This window comes from Artemia franciscana, chromosome 6 (genome assembly GCF_032884065.1).
Source record: "Artemia franciscana chromosome 6, ASM3288406v1, whole genome shotgun sequence".
Taxonomy (NCBI): domain Eukaryota; kingdom Metazoa; phylum Arthropoda; class Branchiopoda; order Anostraca; family Artemiidae; genus Artemia; species Artemia franciscana.
In genome coordinates this window covers 3,363,001-3,389,720 of record NC_088868.1, presented here as the reverse complement: position 1 = coordinate 3,389,720, position 26,720 = coordinate 3,363,001, and the positions used below count along the sequence as shown (strand labels likewise).

At 36.3% G+C, this 26,720-nt stretch overlaps 2 protein-coding genes across 6 annotated transcripts in view; one reads left to right on the top strand and one right to left on the bottom strand.

The window, feature by feature from the left end:
• Positions 1 to 3,347: 3,347 nt before the first annotated feature.
• Positions 3,348 to 4,454, bottom strand: LOC136028462 (uncharacterized). The gene has a single exon (XM_065706304.1). It carries the CDS (start codon positions 4,452 to 4,454, stop codon positions 3,348 to 3,350), a length of 1,107 nt encoding a protein of 368 aa, XP_065562376.1.
• A 302-nt stretch (positions 4,455 to 4,756) lies between these two features.
• Positions 4,757 to 26,720, top strand: part of LOC136027920 (uncharacterized) — a 63,201-nt gene continuing 41,237 nt past the window's right edge. The window contains exons 1-3 of one of the 5 annotated variants that reach the window (XM_065705358.1): positions 4,757 to 4,911; positions 16,309 to 16,924; positions 25,752 to 25,889. In XM_065705358.1, coding sequence (XP_065561430.1) covers positions 4,817 to 4,911; positions 16,309 to 16,924; positions 25,752 to 25,889 — 849 coding nt within the window. In that variant the 5' untranslated portion in view covers positions 4,757 to 4,816. Of the gene's footprint in view, positions 4,912 to 5,091; positions 5,155 to 5,283; positions 5,565 to 16,308; positions 16,925 to 25,751; positions 25,890 to 26,720 lie in introns of those variants that run through there. The other 4 variants (XM_065705357.1, XM_065705362.1, XM_065705360.1 and 1 more) reach the window with 4 other exon arrangements.

Here is a 26,720-nt window from a genome sequence, read left to right as displayed (position 1 = left end):
CTAAATTCTGAAAGAATTAATTCCACGTAACTTTATTTCTGTTCTATAGGGTTTTCTCCTCTATTTCTTTTCTTTTGATTTTTGTAATTTCTAACTTCGTTACTTCTCATATTGCTGTGGTTCATAATGATTAAAGAATATAGCTTTTTCATTTTTAAAATGATTACATTAAACTTTTCCTTTCTAGGCTAATGCCTAAAACTCCTTTCATTCTAGGGGTTTTTATCTACTATTACTTTTCTAGTACTGTACTGTCTCTTAATACTGATATGGTTTTAAATTTTCAAAATATACGACGTTAGTTTAGTTTTGGCAATTCCAGATGAGCTAGGATGGTGAAATTTGGTAGGCGTATCAGGGACCAGACCAAATTAAATTAGAAATAGTCGTTTCCGCGATTCGACCATCTGGGGTGGGATGGGGTGGGTTGACGGTTAATTCGGAAAATTAGAAAAAATGAGGTATTTTTAACTTAGGAACGGGTGATCGGATCTTAATAAAATTTGATGTTTAGAATGATATTGCGTCTCAGAGCTCTTATTTTAAATCTCTACCGGAGCCAGTGACATTGGGGAGAGTTGGAGGGGGAAACCTAAAATCTTGTAAAACGTTTAGAGTGGAAGGATCGGGATGAAACTGGGTGGCAAGAATAAGCACAAGCTCTAGATATGGGATTTACATAACCGGACTGAATTCGATATCTTTCGGGGGGAGTTGGGGGGTGTTAATTCGGAAAAACTAGAAAAATTGAGGTATTTTTAACTGAAGAACGGGTGACCGGATCTTAATGAAATTTGATATTTAGAAGTTACTCATGGCTCAAAGCTCATAATTTAATTCCCGGCCAGATCTGGCGCCATTGGGGGGAGTTCGAGGGGGGAAACTAGATATCTTGGGAAACGCTTAGAGTGGAGAGATCGGGATGAAACTTGGTGGGTAGAATGAGCAAATGTTGTAGATACGTGATTGACGTAACCAGACTGGATCCGCTCTCTTTGGGGGAATTGGGGGGGGGGTCCAGTGCTTTGGTGGATTCGGTGCTTCTGGAAGTGCTAAAACGATGAAAATTGGTTGGTGTACCTGGGAACTGCACATATTGACTTGATAAAGTCGTTTTCCCCGATTCGACCATCTGGGGGACTGAAGGGAGAGGAAAAATAAATAAAATGAGGTATTTTTAACACGAGTGGGTAATCGGATCTTAATGAAATTTGATATTTAGAAGGAACTCATGTCTCAGAGGTCTTGTTTTAAATCCTGACCAGATCTGGTGACAGTAGGGGGAGTTGAAGGGGGAAAACCGGAAATCTTGGGAAACGCGTAGAGTGGAGAGATCGGGATGAAACTTAGTGGGTAGAATGAGCAATTGTTGTAGATACGTGATTGACGTAACCAGACTGGATCCGCTCTCTTTGGGGGAGTGGGGGGTTGGGGTCCAGTGCTTTGGCGAGTTCGGTGCTTCTGGACGTCCTAGGACGATGAAAATTGGTTGGCGTGTCAGGGAACTGCACAAATTGACTTGATTAAGTCGTTTTCCCCGATTCGACCATCTTGGGACTGTAGGGAGTGGAAAAATTGGGAAAATGAGGTATTTCTAACTTACGAGTGGGTGATCGGATCTTAATGAATTTTGATTTTAGAAGGACCTCGTGTCTCAGGGCTCTTACCCTAAATCTCGACCGGGATTAAGGCTCTGATTTTCCTTCTAAATCAATCTACTGATTCTTAGAATTTTGCTAGAGCTCATGCCATATCAGCTCTTGGCTCTTCCGACCTCGTCACAAGTGCCATATGAGCTCTTAGCTTTTGTTATATATATATATCTGTTATATATATCTAAAAATAAAAAAATGAGGTATTTTTAACTTACGAACGGGTGATAGGATCTCAATGAAATTTGATACTTAGAAGGATATCGTGTGTCAAAGCTCTTATTTTAAATCCCAACCGGATCTGGTGACATTTGGAGGAGTTTAGGGTGAGACCTTATTGTACTATGCTTAAAGTATGTATAACAAAATATATAAAATTGTATATATATTGTATATATATATTATATATATATATATATATATATATATATATATATATATATATATATATATATATATATATATATATATATATATATATATATATATATATTCATATATATATATATATATATATATATATATATATATATATATATATATATTTATATATATATATATATATATATATATATATATATATATATATATATATATAATCCTATTTAATCCTACTAAAACATTTACTAACATAATATATAACAATGATATCCCATGAACTCTCAACAAGCCTAATCAACATCATAAGGTTAACATAATATTTAAACATTATTATTAACCTAATAAACAAAGTTAATAAACATTGTTTGCGCAATGTTGCTATACCATTTTAGGATATTCTTTTTTAATCCCATCTTTCCCTGGTATTCAATACAGTTTTCCTTTTTTCCATTGCAGTAGAACTAAAAAATTACCAAAAGTACTTACAGATTTTGTGTAGATATACTTTTCCTATTAGTGCTCGCGGTAAAACATGTTTTTGTTGTTGGTGTAATTGGATGGAGCTTCCAGAATTTCTTCTCTATGCTCCAGGATCTTTTTTCTGTTTTATCATCAATCTAGAAAAACCAAAAAAAAAAAAAAAAAAAAAAAAAAAAAAAAAAAAAAAAAAAAAAAAAAAAAAAAAAAATTCACAGTCATGCTTTGTCATGCTGATTAATCTACTACACACAAACTAACAATTAGTCTAATACCCTGTCAAAAATCATAAAATATCAAGTAACTCAATTATAAATACAATAATTAAAATAGTCAAAAATTTAGAAAGTGCACAAATCCTTAAAAATTATAACTAACAAAATCATTGCACTTCCTACATAAAGAGGGATGTCCTACCGTCCTTAGGAAATCCCTCATTGTAGTGGCGTCATAAATTATCAAAAAATAATTTAAAAAAACAACAATCAGTACACTTTCATCATATATATAACAAAAAATAAAATTACCAATTTTCAAATATAATTTAATTCAACAGATTGACAACTTGCTTTCATTAACAAACACATATAAAAACAAGTGGTAAATCCAATACCAACAAAGAAATAAGAATAAAACTTAAATATATACCCCCAGCAAATAAAAAGTAAACTAGATTATATATATTTTGACTATTCAACCATAAAAAATTATGGTTACACAATTTTATATTTACAATATTGATTTACAATTATTTAACAGGGGAGGAAGAACCGGACATTTTTTACAATACAATTCATGCATTGCCATATACCCACATATACTACACTTTTCATTATTTTACAAAACATCAATTAGGCCAGTATCCTTTACATATTGTCCTAAATACTTAACTGTCTCCCTTTGTTTATTCTTTGCAACTTTTCCTAACAGTTCTTTTATTCTGAACTGAATATCACTCTTTATTACTTTTTCTTTTAGTCGTGACCTAGCAGTCTCATACTTTTTGCATTCCATAATTATATGTTGCAGATTTTCCTCCACTCCACAGACATTGCAGTCAGATGAATATTTCACATTCCATCTTTTCAGTATCTTTTTCGTCTTTGCATGCCCAGTCCTTATTCTGAATATTATGTCTGCAACTCTTTTTTCTGGATGCTTCATTTCATGATTAATGTATCTGTATTCAGTGATTTTTAGGTACATATTCAGTGATCTTTTCCTGAATTCTTCCAGTTCAACTTCTTTTAGCTTCTCAGCTATCTTTATTGTGGTTTGGATATGAGGTAAAGGTGGATTTTCCATTGTTTCTTTCTTAGTAGCATCCTTAGCCATTTGGTCTGCTCTTTCATTTCCTGATACACCTACATGGGCTTGGATCCATATCAATGAGACACAGCTTCCTGTCTCCTCAATCATTCTTATATTTTGAACAATATCCCTTGCCATTGTTGGGGCTTGCTCGTGGGCTACTTTGAGGTACTTTAGGCAAGATAAGGAGTCTGTACATACTAGGTATTTTCCTTCTTTTCCCTCTCTGACTATTTCTTTTATTGCTGTATCAATAGCAAATAGCTCGGCAATATAAATACTTGTGTGGTCCGACAGCCTATACTGGATTCCTAGTTTTTTATAATCATCCCATATGCCACAGCCAGTGCGACTTCCTATTTTGGACCCATCTGTAAAAAATTTCCTGTAGTCTCTGTAGTTTTCCAGTTCACTCAGTGCAAATTGCAGCAGGGACTGCTCAGACATTCCTGATTTTTTTCCTATTTCTTCATGGATTTTCCATGAGATATTTCTTTCTAGTCCTTCAATTTTGTTTGTCTTGTCAGTTGGAATTGTGAGAGGTGAGATGCTTGTTGGAAAGTCCTTCAGGAGTTTGACTAGAGATGGTGTGTTGTGAATTTCAAATCTGTAATCAATGAGGTATGGGTCCATTATGATCTCATTTTTGATGATGTCCTCTTGTTCAGTTCCCCTCTTCTTTAATAAATATTTTGCCAGAAGTATTTTTCTTCTTGTGGGTAGTGAAGTCGTTGATGTTTCAATATGTAAAGCTGGGATTGGTGTTGATTTTAATGCATTTGTTGTCCTTCTTAGTGTCTCATTCCATTTAATTTTGTAAGGATTGTTTTCTTAGCAGATGCATATACCAGAGAAAAAACATGTTTTCTATTTATTGTATCTCATACTTCTTCTCGGGAAGATTCAGCACGATTGTCGCTGTTGCGCTCATCCTAGCGAGCAGTCGTTGACTAAAAATCCAACTCCAACGAGGAGCCACAAGAAAGTAAAAAAGGATGTTAAAAATGTGTTTTTTTGGCCATGAAGCACCAGTCGCAGACCACCGTTCCAAGCATATTCTTAATCGCCGTTGTATTATCTACAAGATGGTGTAATTAGACCTATTGTACTTTTTGGTTCGGGTGTTTTGAAAACTAAGCATCTTTCTCAATGCTGGCGCCCTGACTACTACCAGAAATTCAGATTTAAGCACTTTTTGAGCTCTTCAAAATGACGAATTTTCAATTAGAGTATTACTTATCAATCATTTTTCATAAAATAATACTATGTTTTCTCAGCGCCATCTTTCCCATTGATAAAATAATGCTACATTTTCTTAGTGCTAAAATTCAAGGTGAGTTTAGGTTAGGTTAGGCTAGGTTAAAAAGTGCTTAAATCTGAATTTCTGGTAGAAGCGATTATTATATTCATAAAGAGCATAAAAAAAGTACCATGGTATATTCATACAAAAGCCACTTATACTGTTTGCTATAAATTTATCCAGCCCTGTTTTTGGCCCCCTTGAGCCTGTATCAAGTTTCTGATTACTATTTAGCCTAAATATCATTTTGTCTGTTACTCATTTGTTTTCAATATTACTGAGGGGTCATAGTTAAGCACTAGAGAAGTCACTTAAACAATATATGCTAATGTATACATAGCTTGCTGCTACTTATTTGTCTCTGGGTATACAATATTTGATATGGTATAAGGCAAGAGAAGGACCTAGGCTATAGGGCAATAGAGGAAAACCTGTTAAAAAAAGTGATTCTTTATAATGTACATAATAATTATATCTAACACATTCTACATGCAGCCCTACTCTACTAGAGCCCCAACCCTCCTAATATAGAAATCTACAGGTGAAATTACACTTTTCCTATTGATTCTGTCAATCTATCCCTCAACCCTAGTACTTGTTAATTGAAGCGACTATGGCAAAACAAGAACTAGAAAAACAAGTAACATTGAAAATATATAATTTGAGATATATATTTGCAAATTAGGCAAGTTGGGGGTAGATTTTTTGTTGTTCATATTTTTGACTTACAAATAACCAGTGAGAAATTACCAGTAATGACTGGAAATAGTATTTGAAATATAATTTCATTCCTATTGTACAACCCCAACATTTTGCTTGGCTTTAAAACCCTGCCCACTTTACACATTTTAGTTTGTTCAAGGGGGATTTTAGAAAGCTAAAAAATTGATTTTAAAAAGCTAAAAAAAAGGGTACACTTCTAAAAGTAGCATTTCCATGTGCTCTAAACTGGAAACTATGCTGCTTTGCAGCATAGATTCCAGTTTAGACAGCTTGTGACAAAACTGAACATTTACTAGACAAGTTTGAAAGGGAATACATGAATATAATTTAAACTGTTCAGCTTAGAACTTTTACAAGCATTGTCAAGTGATAGGCCTAGGCTAAATTATCAGTAAAATTATGACAATTCATATAACTGACTTACCAATAAAGTGAATATACCACTTGATGCATTTTTGCAAGTTCTTTACAAATATAATAATTTCTTCTATTACAAATTTGAATTTAAGAACTTTTTGACCTAACCAAGCAAATTTTGGCCCTGAAAAACATAGTACATTATTTTGTCAAAAATGATCAAAAACACATACTTTAGTTGAAAATTTGGGTAAATTTTTAGTTTAGTGACTTCTTTCTATCTTGGAAAGAGATTAGGTTAGGAGAATAAAACTTTCACATATGGGTCTACAACCTAAAGTTTGTCCAAAGAAGGCATTTTGAAGTACCTACCTCCACCTTAAAATGTGTGCTATAAAAGTGAAATCTTGCAAAATAGATCTTCTACTTGATTGAAGTACAACAAAATTGTTTTCAGCTTCAATCCAAGTTTATAAGGTTTTAAATATATGCAAATACATTTCCTAAATTAAAAAAAAACAACATTGATATGGGTCAGAATTCTAAACAAATAACAGAAATTAGATTTTCAGAACTAAAGACAGAGAAAAAAACAACTGGTAACTGAAAATTAAGGTAAAATGTTGTTTTGTCAAAATCTCAATAGGTATAGGCCTGTCATGCTGGTGAATTTCAGGGTCCTCTAGAGGGAGTAGGAGTGGATGTTGGTACTTTAAAATACCTTCCCAGGATATACTTCAGCTGGTAGACCCATCCCCAAAGTTTCATTTTCCTGACCTAACGCCTTTCCAAGATAGCAAGAAGTCATCAAACCAGAATTTTACCAAAAATTTGATGTCATGGAAGAAGAAAACAGCATAACATTAAATTTATTAATCCAGCTTAATTGTGGAAAATCAATAATTGTGAATTATATAACATTTAGAAAATGGATTAATAATGATTAACAAACAGTAAGTTTGAAACCAATAATAATAATAATAATAATTTATTGATAACCCATATCATAACAAGTTATGGCACTTGTGGAATAACAAAAAGAAAAAAAATGAAATACACTGCAAATAAATTACACTACAAATAGAAAAACACTACGCTACAACAAGATTAACCGAACAGACGGACCAAAGGATGATGAGGCAATAAACAATAAAAAGCTGATTCTGACAACCTTCCATGCAGAAGGGCCAACTTTGCACTTATGTCAGGGACATCAAACTTGCGAATTATCTTCCTATTGCAAAGGGGGAGATAAGGTAACAATTTACAATATCTGAAATCAAAAGTCAGAATCTGATTAACATCTTTTTTCCTTAAAAGGGGATAAAGACCAGAAAGATAAAGGACAGAATGTAGCATATAGCCTACCCAGTGCATGTCTATTATACTTCCCTCGATTAGCAACTATCTTTGAATAGGCCATTTGAATTTTCTTTTGAACATCACGAACAGTGCACTGCCATAGGCAAGGAATTGAATTTGTAACAGTAATACCCAACCACCGAAAAGCAGAAACAAAGGGTATAGAAAAACTGCAACAAGCTAATGCTAAGTTCACACGAATAGGATTTTGTAAAAATCCTATAGCGAAATCCTTAAAGGTTCCAAAGAAAAGTGTTTACACCTAAAGAAGCATCTATATGCATAGGGTAAGCACGTAATTATTGCCGAAAATATTTTTTGAGGGTGGAATATTGGAAAAGTTCAGACATGGATTCGCATTCGAATCTGGAAGATTTGGTGGTTGGGTAGCCTGATTCAATTTGTGTGGCCAGAAGTATAATTGCAAGATTGCATATTGTGGTTTTCATTTATCTTTTTATAGTCATTCCATTCAGGTTACCCTGGATATTTTTAATTGTGACAGATTGTTGTAATGCTCTGCTGAAAAAGGAAAAATATTTTAATTACATAGGATGGGAAAATTTCAGTAGGCTAATGAATTTAAAGTCCTAAACTAGCCAGGGAAATGTTTATTCCACTAAAAAAAATCATCATCTATCTATTTTGCCCCCTTTAGCCTGTATCCAGTTCCTGATTGCCATTTAAATTTAATTTTGTCTGTTACTCATTTCTTATCCATCTTACTGAGGGGTCATAGCTAGGCACTAGAGAAGTCATTGTTAAATATTTTTTGCTTAAGTAGGCTAGCTATTGGTACCAAAATTCCATTTTTTAGAGTTTTGGTTACTATTGACCCAGGTCGTTACCACGAACTGTTTGATGTATTGCCACTTGGATGCGTAAATGAAAATTTGCAATTATAACAAATGAAGGTTCGATACAAAAATTAAAAACCTTAAAAAATGTTTTTAAGATTTAAACCAAAAATTTCTAGCTTAGTACCTAAAGATATAGTACCTTAATAATCAAATGTTTTTGAAAAAGAACAGCATTAAATGACATCAAATTGCATATAGAGTAAAAACTGGTAATTGCAAGAAAAGAGCGACCTTTATAAACGCAAAGAGTTATATACTATAATTTGAAATGCCCAAAAAACGAAAGTTTGAAATTATTACAAATGATGATTTTTTGTTTAGGCAAGGGATTACAACAATTCAAAAACCTTAAAATAGAAAACCAAAGGTTTGTATCTCAGTTCCTACTGCTTAATGCAACTTATGAAAAGACAATTATGTATGGCAATGTCTTGTCATAAAAGGCAATTTATGAAAAGACATTGACAATGTATGTTATTTCCAGTGTTATTGTAGCTGAATTTGCTTGTTTGCTGTTAATGGAATAAGGCTATTGTATTGCTTTGAGATTATCTTCAGATTGATTTAAACCTTCTAATGATAGATGTGTTGTGAAATTTATTTGAGAAATTTTCTCCAGTTCCTAGAATAGGTCTTTTTCTCTGGGTATTTTATAAGAGCCTTCTTTTTTCTCAAGTCGACCGGCCCGCCATCTATATTACCAAATTCATACAGCACCATCTTTGTTTCCATTTCATTAAGGTGCCGATTTTTCTCAGAACAAACAGAAGAGAGGAAAGAACCTCCCGTAAGCGCCATACTGTATCCACCGGCATTCAGTTACCCGTAAATTGTGGGGAATAGTTGAGGGGGTCCTTATGCTTCCTTTGTTCCTGGGTGATTTCAATAACTTGCTTCAAGCGTGGGGGAGACCATAATACTAAATCGTGTGTTGAACTGCATATCGCGTTCAATGACTAGTGGGACAAAGAAGGAAGTATTTTTGAAACAAGCTGTGGAGTTTTTTTTATAGAGACTCAATCTTAAAGGTCAAAGGCCAAAACTGGTCACAGATTTACAAAATGTGTCCATGATGAGGACAATTTAATGGATATTTATTATTTTAATAGATATTTATTTTTAATGGATATACAAGTTGACACATGTGACATATCAACAGTGAATGAAATGCGACGGCAGTTCTCGGGTTTTCTCGAGCGCTACAACCAATTCCCAATCCCGTGGCCTCCTGGTAAATCTGTAAGTGACAGAAGCCAACCCAATCTTGCACCAGATAGACTTTCTCCACTACCGTATTCCGTAGTTCTGAAGAACCCCCTCCACTACCACGCCAGAGGAACGAAAACAATTTCTGATGAGTATGTGTGAAGAAGACCTGTCAGTCGATGATGTTGAATTGAAAAGAAGTTGATCTGAATAGCGGCTTGTAGTTAAAACGAAGATCAAGGCAAAAAGCATTGCCTCTTCTTTCAACCAGAAGTCGCAAAGTGCAGAAGCTAGGGTGAAATCCCAAGTTTTTATAGGCATGATCAAAAACATTCCGACCACATACGATGTTGATAAGGTGAAAACTGCGTTTCAGGTTGCGAAAGGGCAGAGCAGTGTGGTAGAAGTCGAATATATAAGTTGTACATAAGTATATAAGTAAGTCTGGCCATGAAAACTCAACCAAAACTAGAGTTTGAACGTTTTCCGATTGAAGAATGTGTGTACCTTCCAAAACGATGCTATAACTGTCAGAAATTCGGTCATGTTTCCGCGGCGTGTTCCGCTCCCCAGGTTTGTCCCCGTTGCGGTGTCCTAGACCATACTTCAAATGCTACTACCCCGTGCACAAATCCAATTGGCTGTGTAGCATTGTAAATCGACAAAACATACCTGTCAGTCATTCCAATGTCCTGAGATGAAAAAGCAAATTGGAAATCGAAAACGCTCCGATGAATGAATATTATGCAAGTACTAAAATTGTGTCGTGGAACATGAACGGAGGTTTGTCTCACAGAAGAATTATGTCGGTGAGGCAATATTCTATGCATCCAAGAACATCTGCTGACAAGTGATAGTCTCAGTGAACGACTCGTCTTTTCGGTCCCAGTTGATCCTAAGCACATTGGAAAATCGATGTCGTGTGCTTCCAAAAGACAATGATTTTACTTTCGTACGCACTAGTTGTTCATTCTCAAATATAGACCATGTCGCATGTACATTAAATGTGAGTGGCACAGTTAGCGTGCTAATGGTAAGTCACTCAACCGACCATATTTCCATTGAAGCAAGTGTTAATGTGTGTATTCCTAAGGAAAAAAGTTCTTCACAGTGGTACGAAATAAAGGATTGGTTAAAGGCCGATTTTCCTCTTTATCAGACAGTGCTCGACCAGACGCTGCAGAAGATCAGTGTACCATATAATCTCCTACAAGCCAACGTGCAAAGGAATATCCAAGAAACTAAAATACAGGTCAATTGCTCTTATGCTGAAATCACCCATGCACTACTAACTGCATATAATGCTGCTATTCCCATTAGGAAAATTCATGAACATACTGAAATCCCTCGGTTCTCAAAGAATCAAGAGGTAGTGAAAGTGTGTCAAGATGAAAGTGTTTTCGGTATGGAGGGAAGGCGAACGCCAAAAATCTGGTGTGTTGAATTGTTTCTGTAAATAGGGGAGAGTGGGGTACGTTGGCCAGTGGGGCAGGTTGAACACTTGGGAATTGGTCTGCCATCTATTGCCAAAAAATTTTGTAACTGCTACTGAATGTGAGAAATTGCATCATAAACATGCCATAAAAATATGGTGGCTATAGCGTCTTTGTGAAAAAAGTGGCGGACAAATTTTGTTTTTTCGGTAAGTTTTTATGAAAAATCAAGGTAGACGTAGTGTCATTTTGAGAGAAAACGAGAAGAGTAATTACAATAAGATTTTTATCGCAGGAAAGCCAGCTGATTGGCTCCATTTTAGGCTTGGATCTGAATTCTTAACTTTAACAGTTTTTAAAATAGCCATGTTTTTGTTTAGCTTTCCTCTGTGGGGCAGGTTGGTCACTTTTTTATGGGGCAGGTTGGTCACTTTGAAGACGCACTGTCCAACCTGCCCCACAGTGTGAAAGAAAATGTTATTTATAATTTCCTTGAATATTCTTCATTTTTGTTATTGTAGGTGAGATTTAACAAAAATGAGGACCTACAAGAGAAAAACAGAAAATAGGACCATTCCTCCTGAGGTTATAAGACAAGGTGTGCAAAAAATACTGGAAGGAGGAAAGTTTGCTACTGTAGCCCATGAGATGCATATCCCCCGATCGACTCTTAAGCGCTACACTCAGAAGTTCTTAACAGAAGGTGCCACAAGTACAAATGATGTCAGAGAAGTACCACTGGAAAATTTTATCCCACGGTACAAAACGCACAAAATATTTACGACTGAAGAGGAGAAAAGCCTTGAAAATTATCTTATTAGAGCATCACAACTTCATCATTGACTTTTGACAAGGGAGGTCAGAAAATTAGCGTTTGATTTTGCTGAGAAACTGGGTAAGGATATTCATCACTGAGAAGAAGCAAACACAGCTGGAAAGGACTGGCTCTGGGCCTTTTTACGCCGCAACCCAACACTTTCTCTACGATCTCCAGAAGCGACAAGTATTGCAAGAGCTACTGCCTTTAACAGACCTGTAGTCAATGCTTTTTTTGACACATACGAGTCATTGCTGCGTAAATACAGTTTTTCGGCTTGTGATGTATGGAATTTAGACAAAACTGGCCCCACTACTGTTCACAATCCAAGAAAAATAGTGGCCGAGAAAGGAAAGAAGCAAGTTGGAAGAATTACATCAGGAGAAAGAGGGGTGCTAGTTACAATGTGTACAGCTGTGTCTGCTCAAGGAATTGCCATCCCACCATTCATGATTTTTCCGAGGGTAAAGTATCTTCCTCACATGATGAAGGGATCTCCGCCTGGGAGTGTGGGCGTTGCTCATCCCTCGAGATGGATGACTGGAGAGAACTTTGTTGTTTTTCTTGAACATCTCATCCACCACAGCAAGCCTAGCGTTGAAAGGCCAGTGCTACTTCTGATGGACAACCACACTAGCCATGTTACCATTGAGTCGCTTGAACTGATGAAGAAGTCCCACATCATTGCATTAATCTTCCCGCCACACACAAGCCATAAACTGCAGCCGCTAGATCGAAGTTGTTACGGACCATTCAAGGCATACTATAATGCCGCCTGCGACATGTGGATGACAAAGAATCCAGGAAAATCCATTTCTACTTACAACGTAGCGGAGCTAGTTGGAACTGCCTTTCCTCGTGCATTGACTCCCACGAATATCACATCTGGATTCAGGGTGGCCGGAATTAGGCCTTGTTATCGTTTTGTGTTCGCGGATGAGGAATTTCTTGCTGCAAAGGTTACTGACAGACTTGATCCATCTGGTATTGCGCAACGAGCAGGATCAGAGATGTTTGTTGGACAAGATAGTGGAAGTCAATCACAGTCAGAACCAAGTTCAGCTGATCTTCAAGCCCTTGTGGGATCAACGTCTGCTGCACTTAGACCAGAAGTAGTAAGACCTTACCCAAAAGCACCACCAAAAAAGGGTGATACGATTAAACGGAAGAAGGGAAGGTCTCAGATTCTTACTGACACACCAGTAAAAAATGCTTTAATCAGAGAACTCTCAGCTAAGAAGAAACGCAAAGGAGAAAAAAACTAGTAAATCCAGTAAGAACACAGCAAAAGAAATGCCACGTAAGGCACTTTTCGTCAAAGCAGACAATTTCAGCTCAGATGGTGAAAATGAGATGGTCTTTGACGACGATTCCGACCTTGATGTTGATATGGATGACTATACAACTGAAAAAGATGAAGTCAGTGTTGGTGACTTGATCCTGGTGGAGTTTTTAGGCAAGAGAGTGAAAAAGTATTTTGCCAGTGAAGTCAAGGAAGACACCAGTGAAGGATATGTAGTCAACTTCCTTTGGAGGAAATCTCCCTCCTGGAAATTAGTTTTTCCTGAAGTAGCTGACGAATCACTAGTTCCTCAAAGTGACATTGTTATGAAGCTTCCAGTTCCCAGGATCTCTGGGGGGACAGAACGTGCCGCAAAAGCACTAGTCTTCGACGTTAATTTGAGTGAATATTCGGTTGAATAAAATGTTTTTTTTTGTATCTAATGCGAAATTGCTAGTTAAATGTTGCATTTTACGTAAAATATAATTGAAACAATAATAGTACTACAATTGTATCTGGTGTTAGAAGTAATAAAGAGACTATTAACAGTGTGACCAACCTACCCCCCTACGGGGCACATTGGTCACTTTCGACCTCATCTGTTAAAAATGTTACTGAAGAGAAAATAATGGTAGATTAAATCTAAGAAACATTGTGGACGTTGAACAGGAAATGCTGTATCTTTTGACACTAGAATCATTTTCCTAGCTCGCACACTTTGGCCACACAGTCTGCCAAACCAAAAATGTGACCAACCTGCCCCACTCTCCCTTGCACAAACGTAAATTTGAGAAAGCCCTCAAGCAGCAGCGTACAAATGTGAAACATGAATATACAGAGAGAATAATCAACGATCCAAGTCGTCTATGGAAAGATCGCGAGAAAGACCGCTAAGAAACGCCTAAGTCCATGCCTTGTGACCCAAACGACTGGCGAGCCTACTATAGGAGCGAATTTAGTGCCCCAGATCCCAATGTAGCAAGGCCATATATCGAGCAACTTGAATCTTTGTGCTATCAAATTCGAGTCTTCGGGACTTTACCGTAACTGTTTCGGATGTAACTGCAAAAATGTCTTTAAGATGAAAAAGAAAAATTCCCACGGAGTTGACGGTTTGGGTGCACTTCACCTTGTGAATGGTACTCGTCTTCTATATGAAATGTCAACATTATTGTACCAGATCATATTCGTAGTTGGTACTGTGCCTGATGTTTTCTGTAGAGGACAACTTACGCCCATCCTGAAAAAAGGGAAGCCAGCTAATATATGGTCCTCCTATCACCCAATTACTGTGTCACCAGTTTTATGTAAGCTTTTTGAAATGCTTATATTGCCGAATGTTAGAAACTGTTGCCAAATGCTAAACTACCAGTTTGGCTTTACGGTAGGTCTTGGTTGTGCTGATGCCATGTTCGCCCTTGCTGCTATTTTGTCTGATTCTGAGGCAACGGGTGACCCATTAGTTATTGGTTCTTTTGGTGTAAGCCGGGCGTTTGACTCATCGGTGCATGCGCAGATGCTTTTAGAAGCGTATAAACAAAGGCTAAATCTGTGTATTGTCAGATTTGTGTATTATATGTACAATAACCTTAGAGCGCAAATTAAAATACCCTCATGTCCAACTGAATCCGTTGTTGTACCAGTTCGTAAAGGGGTCAGGCAAGGCTCAGCTGTATCTCCGACTTTGTATAACAATAGCGTTCTGTCGACACAAGCCCAGGTAGCTACGTCTTGTGTTTCAAATGGGGTCGATGTTTCGTTGATGGCGCATGCTGACGACCTACTTAATTTGAACAGGTCTGCCGATCGACTATCGAAAAATTTTGATGTTTTGAGTAGGGAATATAATAAAATAGGTTTATCATTTAATGTGTCTAAATCGGCCGTACTGTTCTTCACCATGGGGTATTATGAGATAGAAATACCTTTAGGTGATTCAGCTGATAAGCCATGTGAGAGCATTACCTACCCTGGTTTACCAATCTGTCGAAGCCTCTACTCGACAGGAACGTTGCTTTTACGACACGTAGAGGCGAAAATCCGGATTGTTGACGGATCAATCGTTGATAACAGACTTCGATTCTGCCGTAGATTTCTTTCGTCGCTGTATAATGCCATTGCACTCCCACATGTACTGTATATAGCACCTTTTTGGAATTATTTGTCGTCCGCCCAATGTATAAAAGTAAGAGTTCTGTTTTTTCGATTCGCGAAGTTCTTTCTGAGACTTCCTCCGTGGACGAAGAACTCGTATATCATGCGCAATTACAGAGTGTCCGATCCAAACAGTTTACATTAACCGGGTCGTAGAGAATTTCCTAGAAAAGGCTAAGGGAAGGACGAACCCGTGGCTAGCTATCATGTTAAGTAGTTTTGCTAGTGTACATAGTGTGCGTTTACTTATGGTTCCATTCTAGTGAATTTTCGGGTAATAAAAGTATTTACTTCCTTACTTACTTATTAATTTTGTAGAGAACAAACAACTGGTTATTACAAAAATATTAATATATTTTATGAGGAGGTTACAACAATTCAAAAACTTTTAAAAACAAAACCAGAGGTTTTAGCCTTAGTAGAAATCGTTGCTAGATATGTGACTTGCTTCAAATATCAAGTTATTTTAAAAATATTTTGTATGGATATGCATTAAATTGCATAAAGAGTAAAGAACTGGTAGTTGCAAAAATTTTTTAATGTGTTTCAACAAGGGATTACAACAATACAAAACCTTATAAATGAAAACCAAAAGTTTGAAGTGTATTAGATATTGTTGTTTAAAATTGAACTTTAAAAGCTTTAGTTGTTAAATATCTTATAAAAAGTCGGCGTTAGGAAAAGACAACACATTGTCTCAAATTATCTGCGGTTAGAAGACAAGCTAGAATGAGAATCCATATATAGAAGTCTGCCGCGAGTCGATTGCCGGGGTCCGCCAGCATAACCACCGGAATCCCAGTTCTCTCTCTCTCTCTATGTCTCTCTCACTCACTCTCTCTCTCTCTCTCTCTCTCTCTCTTTATATATATATATATATATATATATATATATATATATATATATATATATATATTTATATATATATATATTTATATATATACGTCAAAATTTATCTATACATTCAAAATATAAACATAAATTTTCTTATAGACTAACCTTGACTTGCAACAACCAAATACACGGATGCCCTGCCATTGTAGCACTGGAAGAACTCGAGACACATCTTTTGGAATGTAGCTTCGATCCTAAGAGACTTGTTAGTTGTAACTCAGGATGTGGAATTACAATAAGCTTTGGTGAGCTTGTAAACCATAATTGTGTGCAAACTTTAAGGCTCAAGATGAAAGAGACTTCTGAAATTCTCTTTGGACTGATAGATGCCGAAACAGAAAATAAAAACAAAATGACAGAGATAGAATCCAAATTGGAAGTGTTTCAGTTAGAAACTGAAGATAAAATATCTAATCTAGCTAAAAGATTGGAAAGTGTCGAAAAAGAAACTGAAGACAAAATGTTAAAGCTGCATAATATTAATGCTAATCTAGTTAAAGAATTAGAAAGAGTCAAAACAGCAAATGAAGAAGAAATGTCAAAGATACTTGGCATTAATGCTAATCTAGTTGATAAATTGGAAAGAGCCGAAAAAGGAAATGAAGACAAAATGCTAATGATTAAATCGAAATTGGAATTACTTGAGGCGGAAATGGCAAAAATTCGAATATCAAAGTCGAATTCATTTCATGTAGAGAGTACTACACTAAAACAGGTAAAGACATTTTTGAAAAATAGTTAATATTGATCCTTGAGAAGTGACCTTAGTTGTTTTACTTTCTTCAGTTCCTAGTCCAATAACAACTTTGCTATTTTCCACCTTTTTAGCTACTCGCAAATTATACAACAGTTACGTTTTCAGTTTTTTTTTTTTTTTTTTTTTTTTTTTTTTTTTTTTTTTTTGAAGAAATGTCCAACTCCTTGAACTGGTGACTCGACTTCAAGGATAATTACATTGATTCTGAATGCCAGTTAAATTCCATAAGCACCAATACGTGAAAATCTTATTGACAGAAGCGTAAGAAATTTATTGCAATTGACAATTCAAACCCTAATTGCTATTGCACAAGTTTGAATTTCGAGCATTCACATTACAATGTGAAAACTATTTCTACTTTCGGATGATATAGTCTCTTACTAACTAATTCATGCTAGGCACACTACATACACAGTTGCAGCTAGAGTACTAAGTAAGTAGGAGATATTTATAGAATGTATGGAAAACATGGTCCAGTATGGTGACAAATGTGGACATATAAGCTTAATTTCCAAGGTATATAGGTGAATTTTTTAAGGTATTGTGCACATAGTGGAGACATATTTGGACCTACCCCCATCTTGCAATGCCTTCTCTCCCCCTTAGCTGTTCCATTGACTTGATATCATAGCCTTAACCATTTGGATGTTGGATCATTCGCCAACAAGCACACATTCATCGAACAAATGTATGGTTTGTTATATTCTTTGTAGTTGTTATGCAGGTTGCAGTATAAGATGTACGTTCTTGAAGTCACCATATATTTAGAACATTGCTGCAAAAGGTATGTATTGACAAGTATTGAAAACAAATGTACATATATTATTCATTTTTGCTGCTCTCTCCGCCATCGTCAGACTTAACTGGTGGCTTCACCCCCTGTAACTGAACAAAAAAATTTTATGAGGAAATCTGGTGCCATCTTCTAAATAAGTTATGCTTAAGAAAATATATATTATCTTATAACCAATATTTCTATCCCGATATACGAAAATGACACTAACCCTCATATTGATTGGCCAATATATCGGTCGGGCCCTAAATTCAACCCGATGTCCTCTGTTTTTCAGTTTTCTACAAAGTGGAGCAATAACATGGGGCAAAACACAAGTTAAAATACTTACATGTTCTAGGTTGTTAAAATTGTTTGTTTTGAACTCCTGAAATAAATACCTGTCTAAGTCATCCATGAAATGGATGACTTAGACAGGAGCCGAAGACAGGAAATGGATGACAAGAGCCGAAGCCTCTTTGTCTTTCTGGAAAGTAAAGGTCAAACACACCTACTTGACTTGTCTTACTTGACTTAATGCTCCTGCCGAAATGCTTCCGGCGTCGAGAGTGATTCTACATGGTGCCTCCGTTTATACCTGTCTCTTGCAAGGATGTGGACGTCCTTCAGCGATTCAGTGAAGTATTAGTTAGTTGCGATCGGTTTTAACAGAGTCTGGAGAATAAGTAGCGTGCAGACACCAAACTTCCGGTTCATAAATATAAATATATATATATATATATATATATATATATATATATATATATATATATATATATATATATATATATATATATATATATATATATATATATATATATATATATATATATATATATTATATTGTCTAAATAAGTACAAGAAGAATTACTAAGGATAAACTGCGCCTAATTGTAATTTTGAGTGAGAGACCCCTTAAGCTCAGCCTTCTCATGTTTATCTAGTTGAAGCGATGAAGAAAACTGATAACTTTGCCTTTGACCGAGTTGCCGCCCCTGAAAAAGAATTGACTAGGGAGTAAAATGCTTGGACTTGTGCTAGGCCTTGAAAAGAGCACAGGAGCTTTATTATTTCCGATCGCAGGCACTAATTTTGAAGTTTCTACGACATCTATTTCTATATGATGTGCCTTGGACAGAAAGAAAATAATTAAAGTATATCTTAGGCAGCATTATTGCGCTGCCTAAGTTAGGGATTCATATATTCCTACCCACTTAATTGTATACCAATATTCTGTTATATCTTAAGCTATATGGTCTCATTTAAGTTGTAGACCTGGTGATTTTAAAGATAGATTTCTACCATTCTAAAAAACATTTGATTTCTAATATGGTGTTACATTTGGTTCCTGATATACAACTTATTCAATCAACCCTGGTTTTTCACGATCTTTAGAACTCCCAAATATAATTATAGGCTACCGCTGGTGCTATGGTAAGGTTCGCTGGACATTAGGGCATACTTCCAATCTTAGAACAACTCTGATTCTGATGGTTTTTATCATGCTTAGACTGGAAAACAAGATGTTTCGTTCTAGCTTTACCAAGTTAATTTTTAGTATTTGATTTTAGGAGCTCTCGGTTCTTCAGTCAACATGAGATAGTTTACAATCAAACAGTTCGTGGTAACGAACTGACGTAAGGAGCGACCCGGCTCAATAGTAACCAAAACTCTAAAAAATGGAATTTTGGTACCAAAAGCTACATCAAAAGAATCGCATTTTAATGCTGATTTTAAATATATAAGTTTCATCAAGTTTAGTCTCACCCATCAAAAGTTACGAGCCTGAGAGAATTTACGTTATTTAGAAAATAGGGGGAAACACCCCCTAAAAGTCATAGAATTTTAACAAAAATTACACCATCAGATTCAGCGTATCAGAGAACTCTACTGTAGAAGTTTCAAGCGTGTTTATTCGTTGCTTTTTTTTCCAGGGGTGATCGTATCGACCCAGTTGTCCTAGAATGTTGCGAGAGGGCTCATTCTAACGAAAATGAAAAGTTCAGGTGCCCTTTTTAAGTTACCAAAAAATTGGAGGGCACCTAGGCCCCCTCCCACGCTAATTATTTTCCCAAAGTCAACGGATCAAAATTCTGAGATACCCATTTTATTCAACGTAGTCGAAAAACCTTAGAACTATGTCTTTGGGGACGACTTAGTCCCCCACAGTCCCTGTGCATATTAATTGTTATTTTGGCTAAATGGCTTTCTCTTAGTTTTGATCAGACGATTTTGAGAAATAAGGGGTGGAGAAGGAGGCCTAGTTGCCCTCCAATTTTTCGGTTACTTAAAAAGGCAACTAGAACTTTTAATTTTTAACGAATGTTTTTATTAGTAAAAAATATACGCAATTTAAGAATTAACTTACGTAACAAACTTCCATAACCTTATATTTTTATTATGTATACGAGGGGGTTTCTACCCTCGTTAATACCTCGCTCTTTACACTAAATCGTAAGTTTTGTCCCAATTCTTTAAGAATGACCCCTGAATCAGAAAGGCCGTAGAATAAATAGTTGAAATTACTAAAAATACTTTTGCATAAAGAGCAAGGTATTAATCTCCTCCTAAATACCTCGCTCTTTATGCTAAAGTATTTTTAGAACCCCTCATATGCATAATAATCTCTGTTCGTTATAAGTTTCAATGCTACTTCTTCCTTTCATTTGAAAAAACGTTTTCATGTTTATTTTTCGTTGTTTTCTTATAGTAATGCTAGAAAATCCTGCGCCCTTTTCATTGAATTCAGATTCCTCCAAGTAAAGATCCTCCAACATAGCCCCCTCTCCTCAGTCCCACACCCAAACAAAATAAAATCCCCCTGAAAACGTCTTTACACTTCCCAATAACCATTACTATATGTAAACACTGGTCAAAGTTTGTAACTTGCAGCCCATCCCCCAGGGATTGTGGGGGAGTAAGTCATCCCCAAAGACATAGTTATTAAGGTTTTTGACTATGCTGAACAAAAATGGCTATCTCAAAATTTTGATCCGTTGACTTTTGGAAAAAAATGAGCGTGGGAGGGGGCCTAGATGGCCACCAATTTTTTTGGTCACTTAAAAAGGGCACTAGAACTTTTCATTTCCGTTAGAATGAGCCCTCTTGCGACATTCTAGGACCACTTGGTCGATACGATGACCCCTGGGAAAAAAAAAAAAACAAACAAATAAAGTATCAATTCAGAGTTCAAAGTGTCAACATCTAAATTGGATATTGCATGGACATTATTAATCCAGTAAGTTTTTTGTGAAGAAAACCAAAATTTCGCAATAGGGATTATAGTGACGCATAAGTATGAATCAGTCGTGCTCTTTGACCAGTTTGACTGGTTTTTCCCAGTAAAGGATAATGGATAACAGAGAGTATGTGCATTGCCCGGTAATGAACTTTTTGCAAAACAACTGGGAAGAAGGTATTGAAGAAGCTACTATTATTCAACATGCAATAGACTTTTTTGAATGCGGTGTTATTGCTGATGCGAAAAGCGAATTTTGGGCGAAGGTTGCGCCAAATGATAATTGCCCCCGGCGCATCGGTGCGAAAGCTTCTGCGAACAATGTGAAAGATATTCTTGATTTTATTAAGAAACTGGACTCTGAGGAGGTATCAACTCCAATTTATGTGATCAAGTCTCCAACCGAGGTCCCGGTTTTGCCCGCAGTTGCGTATTCTAGGCTGTCAACAAAGGTGAATCGCGTGGAACAACTACTCAAGGTTGTTGCCACCAAGCTGGATGCTTATGAACTGAATTACCCGCAACTGCCGAAACCTGCAATTCCCGACTCGCATGCTACAATTGTTGTGTCGAACCTTCCATCTACCCTTTCGGACCCAATAAAACGAAAAGATCTGATAGATCAGATTGATGGACACGAATCAATCACTAGCATTCGCCCTGTTCGTGACAAACTGTTTATCAATATAGATAAGTCAGTTGCTGAAGATTTCCGCTTATCGGTGACTAGTGCGTTTACTGGCTCTTCTGCGAAAGTTCTAACCAAGAAGTTTTACGGACTCCTGAAGGGAATCCCGCCTGATTTTGAACTGTCCCACCTGATATCGTGCCCTGGTGTTTCTGGTGCCTCTAGGCTAGGGAAATCGCTTGCAGTAAAACTTGAATTCTCTGATGCAACATCAAGAGTCGAAGCATTTAGATATGGTCTCAAAGTTGGATACGAAATCCTAAGTGTTTATGAGTTCAAAGCGATTCCCCGGTGCTGTAACAATTGCCGATCCCCTGACCATCTCCAGTCGTCTTGTCCCAGTGTTACACCAAAATGTGCGCGATGTGCCGGTCCTCATGTTTCAGATAGAGACTCGCCTTGCAATTTGTCACCTAAGTGCGCAAACTGTGGAGGTGATCATGTTTCGTTTAGCCTCACTTGCCCTAAATTGAAAGCAATTGTCAGTCGCAAGTTACCGAAAACAAACTAATGTCTGAATTAGTATCACTCGTGTCCTTCAATATTAATGGGACGAAAAACAAAGACCTGACCATTGATGAACTGTACAGTAAGTTTGACATTGTATGCTTTCAGGAACATCTTTTGACCGCAACGAGTGTTAATTTCCTGCGCCGTAGTTCCGCCCACTTTGTTTTCACAACAAATGCTAAATCTACTTTTGGAAGGCCTTCAGGGGGTTTAGCATGTATTATAAAACAAAAGCTCAGCTTTCTGTCCCCGTCATGCTATTTCTTTGATGAACATTTATTGGCTATAAGACTTGGTAAAACCGTATTGATAAACACTTACCTGCCTCACGATGGGAAGAATATGACATCGCTTAATAAATTCTCTAAAGCATGCTCTAGTTTGAAAACTCTCCTTCAAAGTATAAGCAAAAATGGGTACGAATTTATAATTATTGGAGATATGAACACTGATGTAAAACGTGATTCCGCTCGTACTGTGAACCTACTTGATTGTCTCCCTGATTACAGAATAATTGCGAAGGATCTACCCTTCTCGTATGTGCATAATTCCGGCAGCTTATCGGATATTGATCACGTGATTTGTTCCCCGTTCATTACATCTTCAACAGTGCATGTCCACGAAGATGAGCAAGATATTGATCACCTTCCTTTATCGCTATGCTTTTCGATTAGAAAAGATAGTACTGACCAGGCTTGTGCTCCTGCCTCTAAATGGTTTGTGCGGAGTAATTGGAAAAATGTTAATATGCCATTATATATTTCAACCCTGGCCATTCTCCTTGGTTCTTTACGTGTACCTTTTCATCTACTCCAGCTGAGTGTTAGTCCTACTAAAAGTAATTACGATCTGAATCATTATTACAACCAAATCGTGTGGTGTTTAAAACGCGCTGAGGAGGTTGCTGTCCCTCAGGAGCGAGTGAGGAAAAGTACAAGGAAACCAATCTGGTCGTGTGACCCTGAGCTGAAAAGTGTGAAAAATAAAGCCAAATTGTGGCTGCGTATATGGGTTGCTAACGGTCGACCATTAGCTGGGAATGTGTTTGAAATAAAACAAAAAACTAAGCGTGAGTTCAAGAAATGTCTGCGATCGAGCCGTTTCAAAGGGTTAGAATATCCTACCAATAAGAAAGAATGGGACAAAGTGATTAATTCAGCTAATTTAAATAACTCGGCAAATCCTAATTGCCCCATTACGCCTTCTGCATGGTCTGACCACTATTCAGTTATATTTTCCAAAGTGAATTATGCAGTGCACGCGCTTTATTCGAAACTGCTTGATTCGGTTCTCCCGCCTTCCCTGACTCAGGCACAAGTTATTCCCGTTTCAGTTGACGCTGTAATTGCATCTGTTAAGAAATTGAAATCAAGTTCTCTTGATATTGACGGTATCAGTGTTTGTCATCTAAAAATAAATTGCCCGTCTTTGTTTTTCCATTTACAGTTGTTTTTCCAAATGTGCCTTTGTTGTTCCCTCGTTCCTGACAGCTTTTTGTGTGGAACTGTCACTTCTGTACTTAAACGAGGTAAGACTCCTTTGGATTGTTCTTCTTACAGGCCTATCACGGTTGCTTGTAATTTTAGTAAAATCCTTGAACACATCCTACTTCCTTTCATAAGTATGAATGCTAATTTCGGGGAGAATCAGTTTGGTTTTCGGTCTGGCATCGGGTGCCAGCACGCTCACCGTGCTCTTGGTTTCCTTCTTAAAGATGCTTCGGCTAAAGGGTATGGTCTTCATATTTGTGCTCTTGATCTTTCTAAGGCTTTCGATAGTGTTGTACATAGTCAGGCTCTTTACTCTCTTTATAGTCACGGTATTAACCTTTCAGTTATTTTTCTTCTAAAGTTTTGGTATAGTAATTCTTATCTTCGAATTAAAACTAATGGTGCCCTTTCATCTTCTAATGTTCTTGTTCGTCGGGGCGTACGGCAGGGTGGAGTGTTATCTCCTAGTATTTTCAAATTTTGTATCTCTGGTATTCTTGAGAATATTTCTTCTATGTGTTTTGTTGGTTTGAGTGATATTTCTTACCTTGCTTATGCTGATGACATTCTTCTAATTAGCCGGTCTAAACTCAGTCTATCGCAGATGGTTCATAAAGTTTCTTCTTCTTTTACTAAAATCGGTCTTTCGCTTAATGTTGATAAATGTGAGTATCTTTCTTTCAATGTTCCCTGTTCTCCTAGGCCTCTAATTTTTCAAAATTTTTCTATCCCTCATGTAGATTCGATCCGGTGGTTGGGTATTACAATTACAAAAAATCTTAAAACTCTTCGGGAGCGTGCTGTCTGGGATGCTAGAGTGAAAATCCAGATTGGTTATTCTAAAATTGTAGCCAATCGAGGGAAATACAATCGTATTGCCCTTGGTAAGCTTTATTCTACTTTTTCCGATCATTCTGTTCTTTACCTTTCTGGGCTTTACCCTATATTTAAGAAAAAAGATATTAGCGATATTCGATCCTCTTATTTCCGTTTCTGTAAATTTCTTCTCTATCTTCCTCTGTGGTATAAGAATCGAAAGATAATCAAAAAGTTCCATCTTCCGAACATTACTGAGAAGCTGACTGATCTACACAAAAAGCTCTCAGAAACGGCGTATCGGCGTTTGTCGCCTCACCACGGTCTGATCCGTTTGTATGATTAATGTCTATTGTTGACTCTCGTTTTTTTTTGTTATTTGTTTTTTTATTTTGTTATTTGTTTTCCGTTTTTCTTCAAGTTTTTACTCCACTATTTATCTTTTTGATGTATGTGGGTTAGAAATAAATATTATTATTATTATTATTATTATAAACACGCACCCGTGATTTGTCTTCTGGCAAAAAATACAAAATTCCACGTTTTTGTAGATAGGAGCTTGAAACTTCTACAGTAGGGTTCTCTGTTACGCTGAATCTGATGGTGTCATTTTCGTTAAAATCCTACGACTTTTAGGGGTTGTTTCCCCCTATTTTCCTAAATAAGGCAAATTTTCTCAGGCTCGTAACTTTTGATGGGTAAGACTAAACTTGATGAAACTTATATATTTAAAATTAGCATTAAAACGCGATGCTTTTGATGTAGCTATTGATATCAAAATTCCATTTTTTAGAGTTTTGGTTACTATTGAGCCGGATCGCTGCTTACTACAGTTCGTTTCCACGAACTGTTTGACTCCTTGCTACAGTTCGTTACCACGAACTGTTTGATTAATCATAAAATTATTGATCCTAAACCAAAGCCGTGATACGGGGTCGAAATTTTAATATAACTATTGAAGTTGGTCTTCTAACCATTTTAAGCGTCCGTCTCTTCAGACCATATCTGCTACACGGAATGCTTGCTGCCCCTCTTCTCCCCTCATATATGGATTTATAAATATAAATTCTGTAATAGAACTTTTTATATCAATGGAATGTTATAACTTTCATTTTACTCAGTTATTTTGTCGCTGATATGATGAAAACTAACATCTATGACCAGACCAATACGATGGTGGTTTTTGCTCAACAGGACTGATTTTGTTTAATTGTTTAGAGTGTTCATTTTATTTTAAACAATTGTATTTAATGATGGTTTCTTTTGCGCAGGATCTAAAGAAAGCTATCAGAGGTAGACTAAATAAGCTGACGCCTGAAAATTACGATAAAATTTCCAAGAACATTTTGGAAATGGAGGTTGATACAGAGGAAAGATTAAGTGCTATGGTTCAAATCATCTTTGACAAGGTAAATATTGTAAGGTAGAATGAATAACGAATGTTTTTTTTCTTTGTAATTTGGATGAAGTTAAAATATGTCGGAATTATTTGTGTATTGATTCAAGCATTGGCCCTCAGATAATATACCTTACTGCCTACTTTGTTGGAACTATCGGCCTATTTGATTAAATAAAAAGGCAAATTACAGTAACATGGTTAATATTCATACCAAACTTTAACTGAAGCTTTTTATCTACGTTTTATTTTGTGAATCTTTAAATTGAGAATATTTCTCTGGATTTTTTTTTCCCAAGTTTAAACTATTCCTAGTTCTTGGACTTAACTGTCATTAACCGTCATTCCACTTGCCCCCAGATGGTCGAATCGGGGAAGCGACTATTTCTACTTTAATCTTGTTATTGTTATTGGAGATATCGATATTAGAGGTGGTATCAGTGACGTCGAGACAGTTGGACTTAATTAATGGTCTGTTTTGGCTAAGCTCGGATTATAACATTTAGTTCCATATGTTCGATAAAACTTTATTAAATTTTTCTCGTTAGAAAAGTTTAAACTATTCCTAGTGCGTAGCTAGTTATTGGAATTATCGATATCGAAGGTGGTATCAGTGACTTCGTGACAGTCGGACTTAATTAATTGTCTTTTTGGGCTAAGCTTGGATTATAACATTTAGCTCCATAATTTATATTCGATAAAACTTTTATTTAATTTGTCTCGTCATATATATATTTAAGAATTCTAGTTCAACTTTGCCTTTTATTACGCTTTTTACACGCTTATTTACATTTTTTATGGCACTTGGTATTTACCAAGTGACATATAGCGATTACAATTTCTG